Source organism: Enhydra lutris, unplaced genomic scaffold, assembly GCF_002288905.1.
Source record: "Enhydra lutris kenyoni isolate GAN:26980312 unplaced genomic scaffold, ASM228890v2 scaffoldscaffold3, whole genome shotgun sequence".
Lineage (NCBI taxonomy): Eukaryota > Metazoa > Chordata > Mammalia > Carnivora > Mustelidae > Enhydra > Enhydra lutris.
In genome coordinates, this window is record NW_019154087.1 from 45,340,501 (window position 1) to 45,353,627 (window position 13,127).

The 13,127-nt window shown below is 41.1% G+C and overlaps 1 protein-coding gene across 4 annotated transcripts in view; it reads left to right on the forward strand.

The window, feature by feature from the left end:
* LOC111153576 (transmembrane protein 131-like) overlaps positions 1–13,127 on the forward strand; it is a 156,170-nt gene that overhangs the window by 83,199 nt on the left and 59,844 nt on the right. For all 4 annotated transcript variants that reach the window (XM_022512696.1, XM_022512705.1, XM_022512721.1 and 1 more), the window contains 3 exons: positions 1,366–1,489; positions 2,524–2,640; positions 3,514–3,624. In XM_022512696.1, the coding sequence (XP_022368404.1) occupies positions 1,366–1,489; positions 2,524–2,640; positions 3,514–3,624 (352 nt within the window). The remainder of the gene's footprint in view (positions 1–1,365; positions 1,490–2,523; positions 2,641–3,513; positions 3,625–13,127) is intronic.

Genomic DNA, 13,127 nt, shown 5'->3' on the forward strand with positions numbered 1-13,127 from the left:
AGGACTTATTTTTTAAAATACACATTGGTTGTATTAAATCTTTAATCACAAGTAGAAACTTGTGATTAAAAGTACGAAGTGTGGGGTACCTGAGTGGCTCAGTCGGTTAAACATCCGACTCTTAATATCGGCCTCAGGTCTTGATCTTGATCTGAGGGTCATGAATTCAAGCCCTGCACCAGCCTCTGTCCTGGGCATGAAGCTTACTTAAGAGAAAAAAAGGAAGAGGAATATGAAGGATTTGATGGCGGGATATGGTAGTTTGGAAATCCCATTGTCCATAAGACAACATGTACTTCATTTTCTCTAAAACACACAATTCTTAGTATCAGAGAAATCAGAATAAAATCAGAGAAATACAAGTATAATGTAGATGAATTTTTAATATAGAATATAGTTTTATTTCTAGGCCATGTTAAGGAGCGCGGTATATTTGGGTCTCTGCCTCTGAGGGCATTACGTCTGGAGAAGGGGCTTCACTGAAATGTGTGTGGCTCTCTGTGTATGACCATGTGAGTTAACTGGTAGGAATCCGAGGGGAAGGATTCCAGGGACCATGGCAGGGAGGTGGGCCCAGGTGGGCCAGTGATAGCTCCATTCCTTTGCAGTTCCTTTGCTCTCCTTGCAACGGGTGGAAAAGAGGAGGAAGGAAAAAATCAGCGTGAGCATCCTCATCAATGAGGGTGTTTGCTGGAAAGCAGATATCCTTACCTTAGTACGCGAATGTTTTGAAATTATCTCTGAAACTTCTGTGTGTGTCTGTCTGTGGAGGGAGGAGCCAGAGCTTTCATTGGAATTTTCTAGAAGACTCATGATTCAAACGGATAAGAGCAAGCACTGGAAAGTGCTGCTGAGTTTGGTTCTCAGAAGAATGGTCTTTAGCAACAGTTAAGTTTTCCTTTCGTGAGACAGGATAAAGTCTCTTTGTGAGTAGAAATCCATTCCCCCCCAAAAGCCTCTTTAAACTTATCACTCAGAGATGAAACTCTCAAAAAACCTGGATTTTTCTATGAGTACAGTTTCTTATCCAAACCTTTTTTCATTTGAATTAGAGCCCCATTAGGGGCGAGTACCTAGTTCCTACTCTGTATTTGCAAGCATTTAACGGCCTCTGCGGGTCGAATTCTTCCAACACCAAAGTCGGGGAGGTGTTACCATTGGTTGGCCTAAGTGTCTCATAAAAGACTTGTGAATTAAATGTTTTATTAATAGCCGGATTTAATCACTGCTGCTTTTAGCTTTAATGAACACCAACAGCTTTCTGGGTTGAAAGCATATACATGTTGCGTGGGTGGAGCGGTGGGTGGATGGCCGTATTTACGACCACACAGTCCATTGGTTTTTTTCTCCTTGTTCCCCTCCTAGGTTCCTGGGTCACCCTGCAGCAAAGATTCTCTATGCTTATAACCCTAGTAGGGATAGGGAGGTCGTGGTGAATTCAGTGTTTACAGCTGCTAGACATTTTCATGTGCCTCCTGTTCATTGCAGGGTAAGTGTTGATATACTCTTGGAAACTATGCTGTGGCAGGCTGCCAGACTTTCTTGCTTTCTTTGGCCTGCAGTTTTGACTTTCTGCTCCCTGTCTCCCCTTTTCCTGCTACCCACACTCTTTCCATCTGCGTGTTTGCTTTAGCGTTTATTTTTTCAGTTGTCCATAATTTTGGTGGCTCTTGATATCTCCATGGGGAAAAAAAAAGTTTAGAGTCTAAACAAGGTATAATATTGTGTATCTAATAGGACTTTTTCATGGTTAAAGAAACTTAATATTATGGATCTTGAAATGACGACAAATGCTGAACCCTTTAGTAATCATTACAAGTTTTAGAGTTGTGATCTCTGCCTGGCGAACCTACTAGAACAAGACTCCTTTCTAAATATAGGAATAGGAAGGAGTGAATGGCTCCTTATAAAGTTAATAGGCAGCAGAGAGCTACCCATCTCTGTTCTTCCTCGTTGTTTAGATTTCAGTGGTCTTTAACTTTGAGGGAAGATCCCAGTTACTAGAGGGTTTTATTTGTTTATTTAGCTTACTTATGTCTACCCGATACACTTTTTTTCCTTTTAAATATGGGACCAAGGAGATGGTGCAGCAGGGAGCCCAGTATTTTGTTAATGATAGTCCAGATACACGCAGCTCCTGACTTTCTTTAGGAATTGGCAAGTTTGTACATTGGTGGCTCCTTTTACTTAAGTGGAGTTAGAACTGTGTTTGGTAAAGGCCATTGAACACATGGGTGCATAAGAGGAAGGAAAAGGAAGAAGGTGAGGGCATAGGATTCCCAATCTGAAGTGAAAGGACTTGGCAGCTACCTTGTGGTCAGTCTGTGGTGTGTTCTTTGGTAACATTCTCTATGATTGTTGGATTTTGATCCATTTGGTGATTCTCAGGGATTCATGATACTTCTGAATCAAGAGTACAGAATAGGCATCTGTTAAGGGGAAATTGTCAAAAAAGGAAGTCTCTGAAAGACATTTTTTTACAGAGGTTCATTCCAAATGGCTAATTTGGTACCTTCCCCTCAGGTAATTCCAGCAATGGGGAAAACATCCTTCAGAATTATTTTCTTACCTACTGAAGAAGGAAGCATTGAAAGTTCTTTATTTATTAATACCTCCTCCTATGGAGTCCTTCCCTATCATGTAAGTAACTTTCCCCTCTCATCCCTTGATTTGGTTGTTGATTTAACAGGGGAGTTTGGGTATTTTATAAAAGACTTTTGTAAATGTTGCTGCCTGGTTTATGTCATTAGAATACAAGATTGTTAGTGATGTAAACTCATCAGCTTTCCTGCTTCTTCTACCTGCCATGCTATACATAGTTGGCTGTCTTGGGCCCAGAGCACAGAGCTGTAACTCTCACTATGGATCTTTGAAGGGCATTGGAACAAAACCAGGAAGTTCACCATATTATGTTTTTATTATAAAATCAAGTGGGCTTTCAGAGCTCTGCCCTGACCTCATGCCCAGTCCAGAGGGAGGAGCTATAAAGGCAGTCCCTAGTGCTTCTGCTTCCTTCTCTCTTGGGCTCGGGAATATTTCTGATCAGGGGATATGGATTTCATGTTTTGGGAGGGCCAGTTCTCAGGGAGCTCTCTGTTTATATCAAGGCACCAGGGATGGAGGGTGAAGAATTTTTTTGTTGTTGTTCACGAAGTAGTTAGGAATATTTATCTTAAGTGGTATCTGACATCTTTAATAGGATGTGACATCAAGCCAAGATCTATCATTTTTGTGGTTAGTTCTTACTGGTTTCCATTAAACACTTGGTTCCATATCAGAAAAATTGTTTATTTCTGCAAAGGTTTGCTACAGTGAGGAACATTCAGCTTAAATATAGCAACTTTTGTTGCTTTCTTTTGTAAACAAAAATACATGTAATAATCGGATTAATAGAGTCTTACAGGCCACAGTGGTGAATACAGATTTCCTTTCGAAAGGTATTTTAACATTACGGCAAATATGTTTCAAAATGAATAGGGAAGTAATTAACTTTCCCCCCCCCCCCCCCCGAAGGTATCTGGAATTGGCACTCGAAGAGTCTCTACAGAAGGGTCTGCAAAGCAGCTACCAAACGCTTACTTTCTGCTTCCACAGGTCCAGAGCATTCGACTTTCACAGACACAGGTAATTTTAATAGATTTATTTTGAATTATGGTATGCACTAAACTTCGTAGTCCTCTAAATTGAGGTATCTTTTGCTGCCCCTTTTATATAGGATTGTTAGAGATATTAAACTCACCAGGTTGCAGAATTGGGATTTTACTATTTTTTGCTTTTTTGGAAAAAAAATCTGATATATATTGAAATAATATACATATGTGAAGTGTTGGTGGAATCCACGTACTTCTTGTGAAAGGCTGTATAATCTATGGTGTTGCTTTCCCATAGTTAGCTTAATCTTGTTTTAGATCATTTGAAATGTTTCCAGTTTCTCATTATTATTACCATTAGGCCATGTACAAGTTTTATAAGTTTCTTTAGTTCCTTTTTGGCTTACCTATTTCCTTGGGGTATGTTTTGTAAGGAGAGATTCCGTAGTTAAAGAGTATGAACCATTTTATAGAGCTTGTTAAATCTTGCCAGGTTGCTTTTCAGGAAGACAGAACCTCTGTGGTCACCAGTAATGGTATTTTTTCAGGAATGTCTTACTGTCTTCCCCCTCTCCCTGCTTCCAGTCTTTCCTGAGTGGATCTTAGTGGAAAGAAACGTTGTCGATGTTTTAGAGTGTGTATCCAGTTGACCCTTGAACAGTGCAGGGGTTCTGGGGGCCCACCCCCTATGCAGTTGAAAATCTGTGTATAACTTTTGACTCCCTAGAAACTTAACTACTAATAGCCTACTGTTGACCAGAAGCCCTACAGATAACATAGTTGACTAACATGTTTTCTGTGTTGTAGATGTTATATACTATATTCTTACAAAAAAGTAAGCTAGAGAAAATGTTATTAAAATCATAAGAGAAAATCCATTTACAGTACTGTACTCTATCAAAAAAGAACTTGCATATAACTGGACCTATATAGTTCAACTTCTGTTGTTCAGGGGTCAAGTGTAATGATAATTTAATGTTCTTTCAATATGCATTTCATTAATAGGGTATAGAGTTTGATCAGTTTTCCCCCTTGACTTATTTCCTGGTGACTACAGATAACTTCGGAAATGGAGAAAACTCTTGAACCAATGTAGGATAAACTTTTCCACCTTACCTACCCTTTTTTTTTTCTGATTAGTGAATAAAGAACATTGCTTAGAACTTTGTGTGGGTCACAGTAGTACCTGAGACTTTCCTTCATTCAGTAGTCTTCTTGAGCCTCTACTATGGGCATGCACTGTTTTAGCATTTCCATCTTCCTGGAGCTTCCATCCCAGTGGGAAGACAAGCAAAACTAATTTACCTGTAATGGAATGTCTGGGAGATTTGTCATCATTTTAGATAATTCTTGGGGATTTTTAGTATTATTTTTTTAAATTTATTTTTTTTAAAAAGATTTTATTTATTTGACAGACAGATCACAAGTAGGCAGAGAAGCAGGCAGAGAGAGAGGGGAGGAAGCAGGCTCCCTGCTGAGCAGAGAGCCCAATGCGGGACTGGATCCCAGGACCCTGAGATCATGACCTGAGCCGAAGGCAGAGGTTTTAACCCACTGACCCAGGCGCCCCTATTATTTTTATTTTTATAAAATTGAATAACACCCCTTCCTAGGATTTTAAGGACAATTACTTAAGGTTTGCAAATTTGGATTTGGTTTAAATCCTAAAACCAGTGGGGATCTATTGAAAGGTTTCAAGCATAAGAATAGCATGATCTGACTTGCATTTTTTGTAGGGGTTGAAAGGCTGGAGTAAATGTAACGTGCATATGCTGATAACGTAGGTTTTTCCTGCTGAACATTTTTAGCCTTATCTCAGGGCCCTCCTTCAGCAAAGGGGCCTGCGAATGGCCAGGTTTCTCTGGTTACTGAGACTGGAAGCTTTGAATGCCAGATTCCGTATTAGTGGTTATAAAAGTATTAAGACAGAGACAGGTGTTCAGATATCTTAGTTAATAGGGGTTAAATTGAAGGAAGACAAGGGGGTAAGTAAGGGAGAGAGGCAATGACCCTGGTGGTCTCTCCACGAGATCTTCTGGAGACTTTGTTATAAAGAGAGCTTGCACATTAGGCGCTGTACCTGGCAGACCTTGTCTGCTAGCTATGATGCCACTGCCCTTTCTTGGGTCCAGGCTGTCATCATCTCTCTCCCAGGCAACTCTGATGGACCCGTAACAGACCTGCCAGTGTCTACTCTGGCCTTTTCAAAAGTCTCTATCCCCCAAATGCAAATTGGACCACACGTGGGATGTGATAAAATGCACTACATTTAAGAGTTTGTAGCTAAAACTCAAATTTGGGGGGGGGGGTGATCTTTTGTTAGAAACCAGTTATTTTGAAGATCTGAATATCAAAAAATATCTTTTAAAAGGCGACTATTTTAATCTTCTATTTTTACAGTGATTCAGAAAAAAGGAAACTATATTTTTCAAGGCTTACTATATCAAAAAAAACAAACAAACCCTACAACATTAGACTAAAGAAATCATTATGGCACTCCTCAGAAAAAATTCTGACTGTGATATTTCTGCATGGAAACTGCATACATATATTTGTGTGTTGTGTTTTAAGTGGGCATAAAATTGCCAGCTAACCTTCCTCAGAAAGAAACGTCTTCATTTTTATATTCTGTCTGTCTCAAGTTTTCTTCATTCTGTTTTTTTGGTCGAGAACCCAACATCTGGGTAGTGGTTGAGTTCAGCTTCCTTCAAAAGGGAATAGAGGGTCTTTTTATGAGAAGGTACTCATAAAATCACCTCTGGCTCAGTTTAGAGCTGGAAGGTAGATCTGCTAGAAGGCTGGGGAGTAAGAAGGCTTAGGCAGAAATTAGGATGTCCTCAACTTTGCTTTCACTTGCCTCCTTTGCTCCAGATGAAAAGAAATAACTTTATTGTGTTTAGGAATAAAATTTGAAGTTGAGAAAAGAAATACAACTGCTTCATGTGAGTCCATTGAATCCTAAGAGAACTGAGACTAAGGTGATAACAACCATTTAAAAGAATTCTCACTCAAACAATAAGAGGGCCAAATAACTTTTAGATTTCTTTGTTTGAGTAAAAGGTACAACCTGCTTATACGTTCCGGTTCATATCACATCTGAGCTTAAATAGAGTTAGATTTCAGTTTAACTGCGTATTAAAAAAAATTACCTGGCTCAAACATAGGTAACAGGAGACAAAGACATGCACACAAGGATTCACCCAAGGATTCCTGAATATAAAGTGTCTAGAAGGTGAAGGCTCCAAAATGAGCAGATGCTGCTTGATTCTGCCGAGCTATAGACTTGCTGATCAGAGAAGGAAAAACAGCAGGAGTATTTTACAAAGCTAGGAGTGTTGTTCAGCAAATGCACTTCTGGTGCTATGTGGAGGAAATACAAATGAAACGGCATTTTTAACATGACCATGAGCTATTGCTTCAAAACGTCAAAGAAATTTGAGTTGTCAACATCCTGAGTTGTCAGGAGGATCACGGAAGGCATCAGCTGTTTTGCGGCTGCAAACCCAACACAGTTCCATGGTGAGAAATTAGGTTGAAAGTAATCAAGAGACAGCTGTGTATAGTTGCAGATCACTGTAACATGTGTATGGCTTCACACACCTGATGCAGGTGCCTCCACTGTAACTCAGACGTCAAGAAGCAGAATGAGGTTTTGGTCATGTGCCAGGATGGCTAGGAGCATGGGGAGCTCAGTACGAATAGTGAAAGCTGTTCGTGCCTGTCCCTCACTTAGAACCTCAGCTCCGCAGGGCAGAGACTATTGCTCTACTGACCCATCATAAGTGCTCAAATAACAGGCATGGGCATGACTGTGTGAAAGTCATTTTTACACATCCAGGGATAAACAGGAAAATTCTTACCAAATAAGATTATGGAGTACAAAAATGTACATAGTTTCAAGGAGGCTTTAGGGAGATCGCTAGAAAAAAGTATTTAAATAGGTCATTAATGGAGAGCTAGGGCTACACAGGGAGGCTTCTGGAACCTTTGGGTTAAATTGCATGATTATAAACCATTTTTCCCAGGATGCTGTGCATTACGTCTCCAGGACTTATTCCTTTTATAATCCTTTTATAAAGGAGTTTGTACCTTTTCACCACTGTCACCCACTCTGCTGCCACTGCATATCCCACCTCGGGCAATCTTGAATCTGTTCTCTCTGGGTTCAGTTGCATGCGTGTGTATGTGGTTTTTTTTCCCATAGAGTCCACATATAAGTGAGACCATATTTGTTTTTCTCTGTCTTATTTCACTTAGTATAATGCTCTCTGGGTCCACCCATGTTGTTGCAAATGGCAGGCTTTCCTTCTTTTTTATGACTGAATAATATTGCATTGTATATACATATCACATTTTCTTATCCATTTATTCATTGACAGACACTTAGATAGTTTCCCTGTCTTACCCATGATTAAAAAAAAAAAATGCTGGGGCGCCTGGGTGGCTCAGTGGGTTAAGCCGCTGCCTTCGGCTCAGGTCATGATCTCAGAGTCCTGGGATCGAGCCCCGCATCGGGCTCTCTGCTCTCTAGGGGAGCCTGCTTCCTCCTCTCTCTCTGCCTCTCTGCCTGCTTGTGATCTCTCTGTCAAATAAATAAATAAAATCTTTAAAAAAAAAAAAAAATGCTCAGGTGGCTCAGTCGGTTAAGCATCCAACTCTTAATCTCGGCTCTGATCTTGGTCTCACAGTCATGAGTTCAAGCCCCGTATGTTGGGCCCCACCCTGGGCATGGAGCCTACTTAAAAGAAAATGCTACAATGAACATGAAAGGGCAGATATTTTTTCCCAGTTGGTGTTTTCATTTCCTTTGGATAAATACTCAAAGTCGAATTGCTGGATCATAGGGTAGTTCTGTTTTTAGTATTTTAGAGAATGGTTGTATTGTTTCCATAGTGGCTGCCCCGTTTCACATTCCCACCAACCACCAAAGGTGCACTAGAGCTCCCTTTTCTCCGCATTCTTACAAACTGTGTATATGTGTATGAAGAAGTGAATGTTGATGGAAGACAGGGGAGCTCTTTCCACTGGGGATCTGCTAGCTATACTGAGTTTTTCAGATACAGGAGGTTGTCACGGCTCTTCTCTCACACTTCCTTAAAATTGCTTCGTGGGGTAACAACTAGAAATTTTATGGCATCAGAACACCTTCGCTCACATATCCTTGCCAGATTACCTCATGCGAATATACTATGACGGCCGTCAGTGTTACTCTCACCAAAACCATGGAAAGATTCAGGTAGCTGGGGCAACTGGGTGGCTCAGTTGGTTAAATGTCCAGCTCTTGATTTCAGCTCAGGTCTCTTGGTCGTGAGTTCAAGCCCCAGATTAGGCTCCATGCCCAGCATTTATTTATTTATTAATAAATTAATAAATAAGATTCGGATAGCTGTGACAAAAGTTAAATTTAGGTAATGCCCCAAAATTATGGATTTACTTTAGGGATACAAGCTGGAGGAAAAATTAATTTCTTGTATGAGATCAAAAAGCCAATCTTATACCTCTGTGTGTTTCCAGGAAGCCTTGGATCTTTCCACTGAGCCACACCACCGTTTTTGGAAGCATTAAATGAGCGTCTGTAAAGCATACAGGATAGAGCTTAACCTCCAGAGTATAATTTTATTAAAGTACTCTGAAAAGGGCGTTATTTGGTATTTTATTCTCCTTTTCTAAAAGAGCGTATGTTTAGGAAAATTGGTCCAACTGTCCATTTTATTTAATCTTCTCTCTACTATTAGGGGAAAAACAGTGTTCATATTTGTATTGTCATATAGATCATAATTGCTTCTGCCCTCTTTTTTTTTTTTTGAAGATTTAATTTATTTTAGAGAGAGCAAGACAGTGCAGTGGGGGAGGGGCAGAGGGATAGGGAGAGAGAGAATCCACCAGCAGACTCACTGCTGAGTGTGGAGCCCGATGCAGAGCTCAGTCCCATGACCCTGAGATCATGACTGAGCTGAAACCAAGAGTTGGGTGCTTAACTGAGAGTGCCACCTGGGGAACCCCTGCTTCTGCCCTTCTAATATGAATATCCTAAGCTTAAGATACCAGTTTGTTTCTTGGAATAACAAAAAAATGGGTCTATCTCATGGAATAAACTAGGGTGTCAGTGAACAATTATTACCTCATTTTTTTTGCAATATGGGCTCATTTTGGTCTTTTTTGTTTGTGTCTTTCACCTGTTGGTATCTGACTTTTGCATTTTTCCTGCTCAGTTGAATCAGATGAAATGGCTCGCTCACTTCTGGAAACAGAAGTGTGTGTGTGTGATTCGTCTTCTCTCTAGATTCTTACTGGCCTGGTGTGTGGTAGTGTCTGCCGAGTTCGTGGAGAGGAGGGTGTATGTTTCTGTCAGTCTGCTGCACCTGTGTGTCTGTCCTTAGGAAGAAAGTAGGGGAACATGAGGACTTGAGATTGCTTTTAACTTTTTAAACCTTCTCATCTGGCCCTTCTTTTTCATTCATTTTGCCCTTTATGAAGTAAGGGTTCCTAGCAGGTGAGAAGTCACTGTTACAGTGGGTCCCAGTAAGAGTCTGACGTTCCTCTCCTTTTGTTGTAGTTTTGTCGTTATTTGGCCCTTGGCTTTTTCTGGTCATTCTCCGCTCCAGTGCATGTGCCACACCGCTGCTCCAGCATTCTCCAAAGCAATGTCTCTCAGTGCTTCCCTGGGCTCTGTACTAGCTGACTCCTGGAGCTTGGCGTAGGAGGCCCTTGGCCTCTGCTCCAGCTTCCTCAGCAGCACCAGATGTCCCCCACTTTCCTCCTCCATGCTGGCCTCCACAATTTCACTGTCAGAATATGCCATCCCTTCTTACATACTGCCTTCCCTTCATAAGCTCTCATCCCCTGTAACTCTCACAGTCCTTCTCATTCCATCCTTTGAGACTCAGTTCGGGTATCACCCCCTCTGCAGGCTTCCCAGGGTCCCAGGTGAACCCGTGCTCCAGGCCCCACGGCACTTTTTTCAGGCCCATGCTTGAACATTTGGGGCCCTGGCCCTCTATCGTCTCCCTCCCATGCTTTTCCATGAGGCTGTCTGGTATAGGGCCTGTTTCCTTTTCCTTTTTACAATCTCACCATCAGTGTAATGTTTAGTACACTGAGGGCCCCAGAGTTTTTAATAGATAGGTGAGTCAGTGGGCATCTGACTTGAGATCCCCAAATAGCGTATCTACCTGTTGTTCCCTGTAAGATTTGTATGACTTCACCTTTTCACTACATCAGCCATGCTGACCTTCACCAAACTTACTCCTAGGGCAGGTGGTAATATTCTTATTTTAGAAATTGTAGAAGAGACTCAAGAGTTTAAGTTACTTGGTGGAGGCTGAGAGCCTAATAGGGATCCATAGCACAGCTCAGTCTGCTGTAGGATTTTCTCAGATGTAGGAAGCATCGTGATGACTCTCATATCTATGGAGTCTTTAATTCATGGTCCACAAAACACAAACAGCAAGTGAAATGTGGTTTTGGGCCACATTTTTGTAATGGTAATAAAACCGTAGAAACATCTTAAAGGCTCAACAATAGAGGGAGGATTTGATGAATTTGATTACATCAGTATGGCAGACTATTTTTTTTCTTTTTAAAGATTTTATTTATTTATTTGACAGACAGAGATCACAAGTAGACAGAGAGGCAGGCAGAGAGAGAGAGGGAAGCAGGCTCCCCGCTGAGCAGAGAGCCTGATGTGGGACTCGATCCCAGGACCCTGAGATCACGACCCGAGCCAAAGGCAGCGGCTTAACCCACTGAGCCACCCAGGCGCCCCAGTATGGCAGACTATTAAGTGATTCTTCTAAGTTATAATCATGGTGCTTAATCTGACAAGTGAATAGTAGAATAGAAGGTAGGCTCTACTTGATGATTTTAACTGTAAGATAGAAGGTGGGATAGAATACATAAATAGAGTTGTGTTAGGCTTGTGAAAAGTGAAAGTTTTTATTTTTAAATTTTTTTACAGTGCTATTTTGGTTCTAAACCACTGAGATTTGAGGAGTGTTTCTGTGGTTTATTTGGGCATAATTCAAATAATATTTGAAACTGGCATTGTCTCAGAATCTAGCCTAGAGTCTCACTGTTGCAATAGGCTTGTCTCCGAGATTTACAAGGACTTAAGTTATTGTTATTAGGATCATTGTAAAACAATGTTTATTGCTAAAAATGAAATGGTAAGTCAAACTGGGAAACCCAGAGAAGTTTTGAAGTGAGAGGAAAGCCCATGACACACAGTCTCACCAATTAAAGGAGTGTATCCTAACATGGTATCATATTACCAAATTATCTAAAAGTGAGATTGTGGTTACAGACAATTACATGTAATCATTGGATAAGGTGGGGGGGACCAGAGGACTGAAAACTTAGAGGTAAGACCCAAGACCACGGTCATCCTTGGCAACGAGAACCAGGACCAATGTTTTATGATCTGCTCTCAGTGTGCTTTCTGAGTGTGCATGCCTGTGATAAGGGTTCCCCTTCCCCACCACAGTCTAGTGTTGCTGGACGGTGTGAAGGAGAGCTTCTCTCTGGGTGTGCAGTGTGGTACCTAATGTGCTTCAGACCAGGAGTTCCTAGCCTTTTCCGATGGACACAGCCCTCACTTTTGGAGTGGTGATGTCAGGCCCTTGTGCCTGCCTGGGACAGGTGTCGGGCAAGTGTTGCTTGGAGCCCCATGCCTGCCAGGCTGGGGGAGGGTGCCCCGGGGTGCTTTCCTGCTTCTCGCCTCCAAGGTGCTAAGCCCTGTTAATTAAGTGTGGCAATCTGAAAGGGAATCTGAAAGAGAATCTAAAATCACCATGGGGAGGGGACCAAGGGAAAGTCTTTTCAATCACAACTCCACAAAAAAGAAGGGGGCACATTTCTCACTAAGTTGCAAGAGTCTGATCTAGGATTTGGAGATGGAAGATAGAGAACCAGGAAATGTAACCTCTCTAGTGGCCCTGTTTTCTTGATGGGCATCCGTAATTAGTTAAATGGAAGAAACAGATTTTCTGAATGTGATAGCTGAGAATGCGTACAAATCTGTGTGTCATCAATAATGTATTTAGTACTATTTCTTTGTGTGATAAAAGTTATTTGATTTTTTTTTTTAACATAATACGATACAGTGTTAGTCTCTGGAAAAGTATTACTATGTGTTAGGTAAATGCCATTACTTAATTTTTGTCTGTATACTTGCCTCTGAATATGGCTTTTATTTTGTTTTTATTTTTTGGAAATAGAATCTTTATAAGGGATGTGTGCATTTTTAAAGTTGATACTGGACATTAAGAGAAGGACAAAAGAGTATTAATATATCAATAATGAATACAGTGCTTAGAAAATAGTACATATAGGGAGCAAGTGAGGAGCATTTGCATGAATGAAAATGGCTTTTAAAAGCAAGGGAATTGGGGGAAAAAAAGCAAGGAATTTTCCTCTTTTTCATCTCATCTCAATGAGGATGATTCAAGGGGGTGGGACTGTGGGAAGTGGAGAATAGGGGGCCGGTGAATGGAAGGAAGGGGAGGGAAAGACTGGAGGGAGAAATGCCTAGATGTGTGG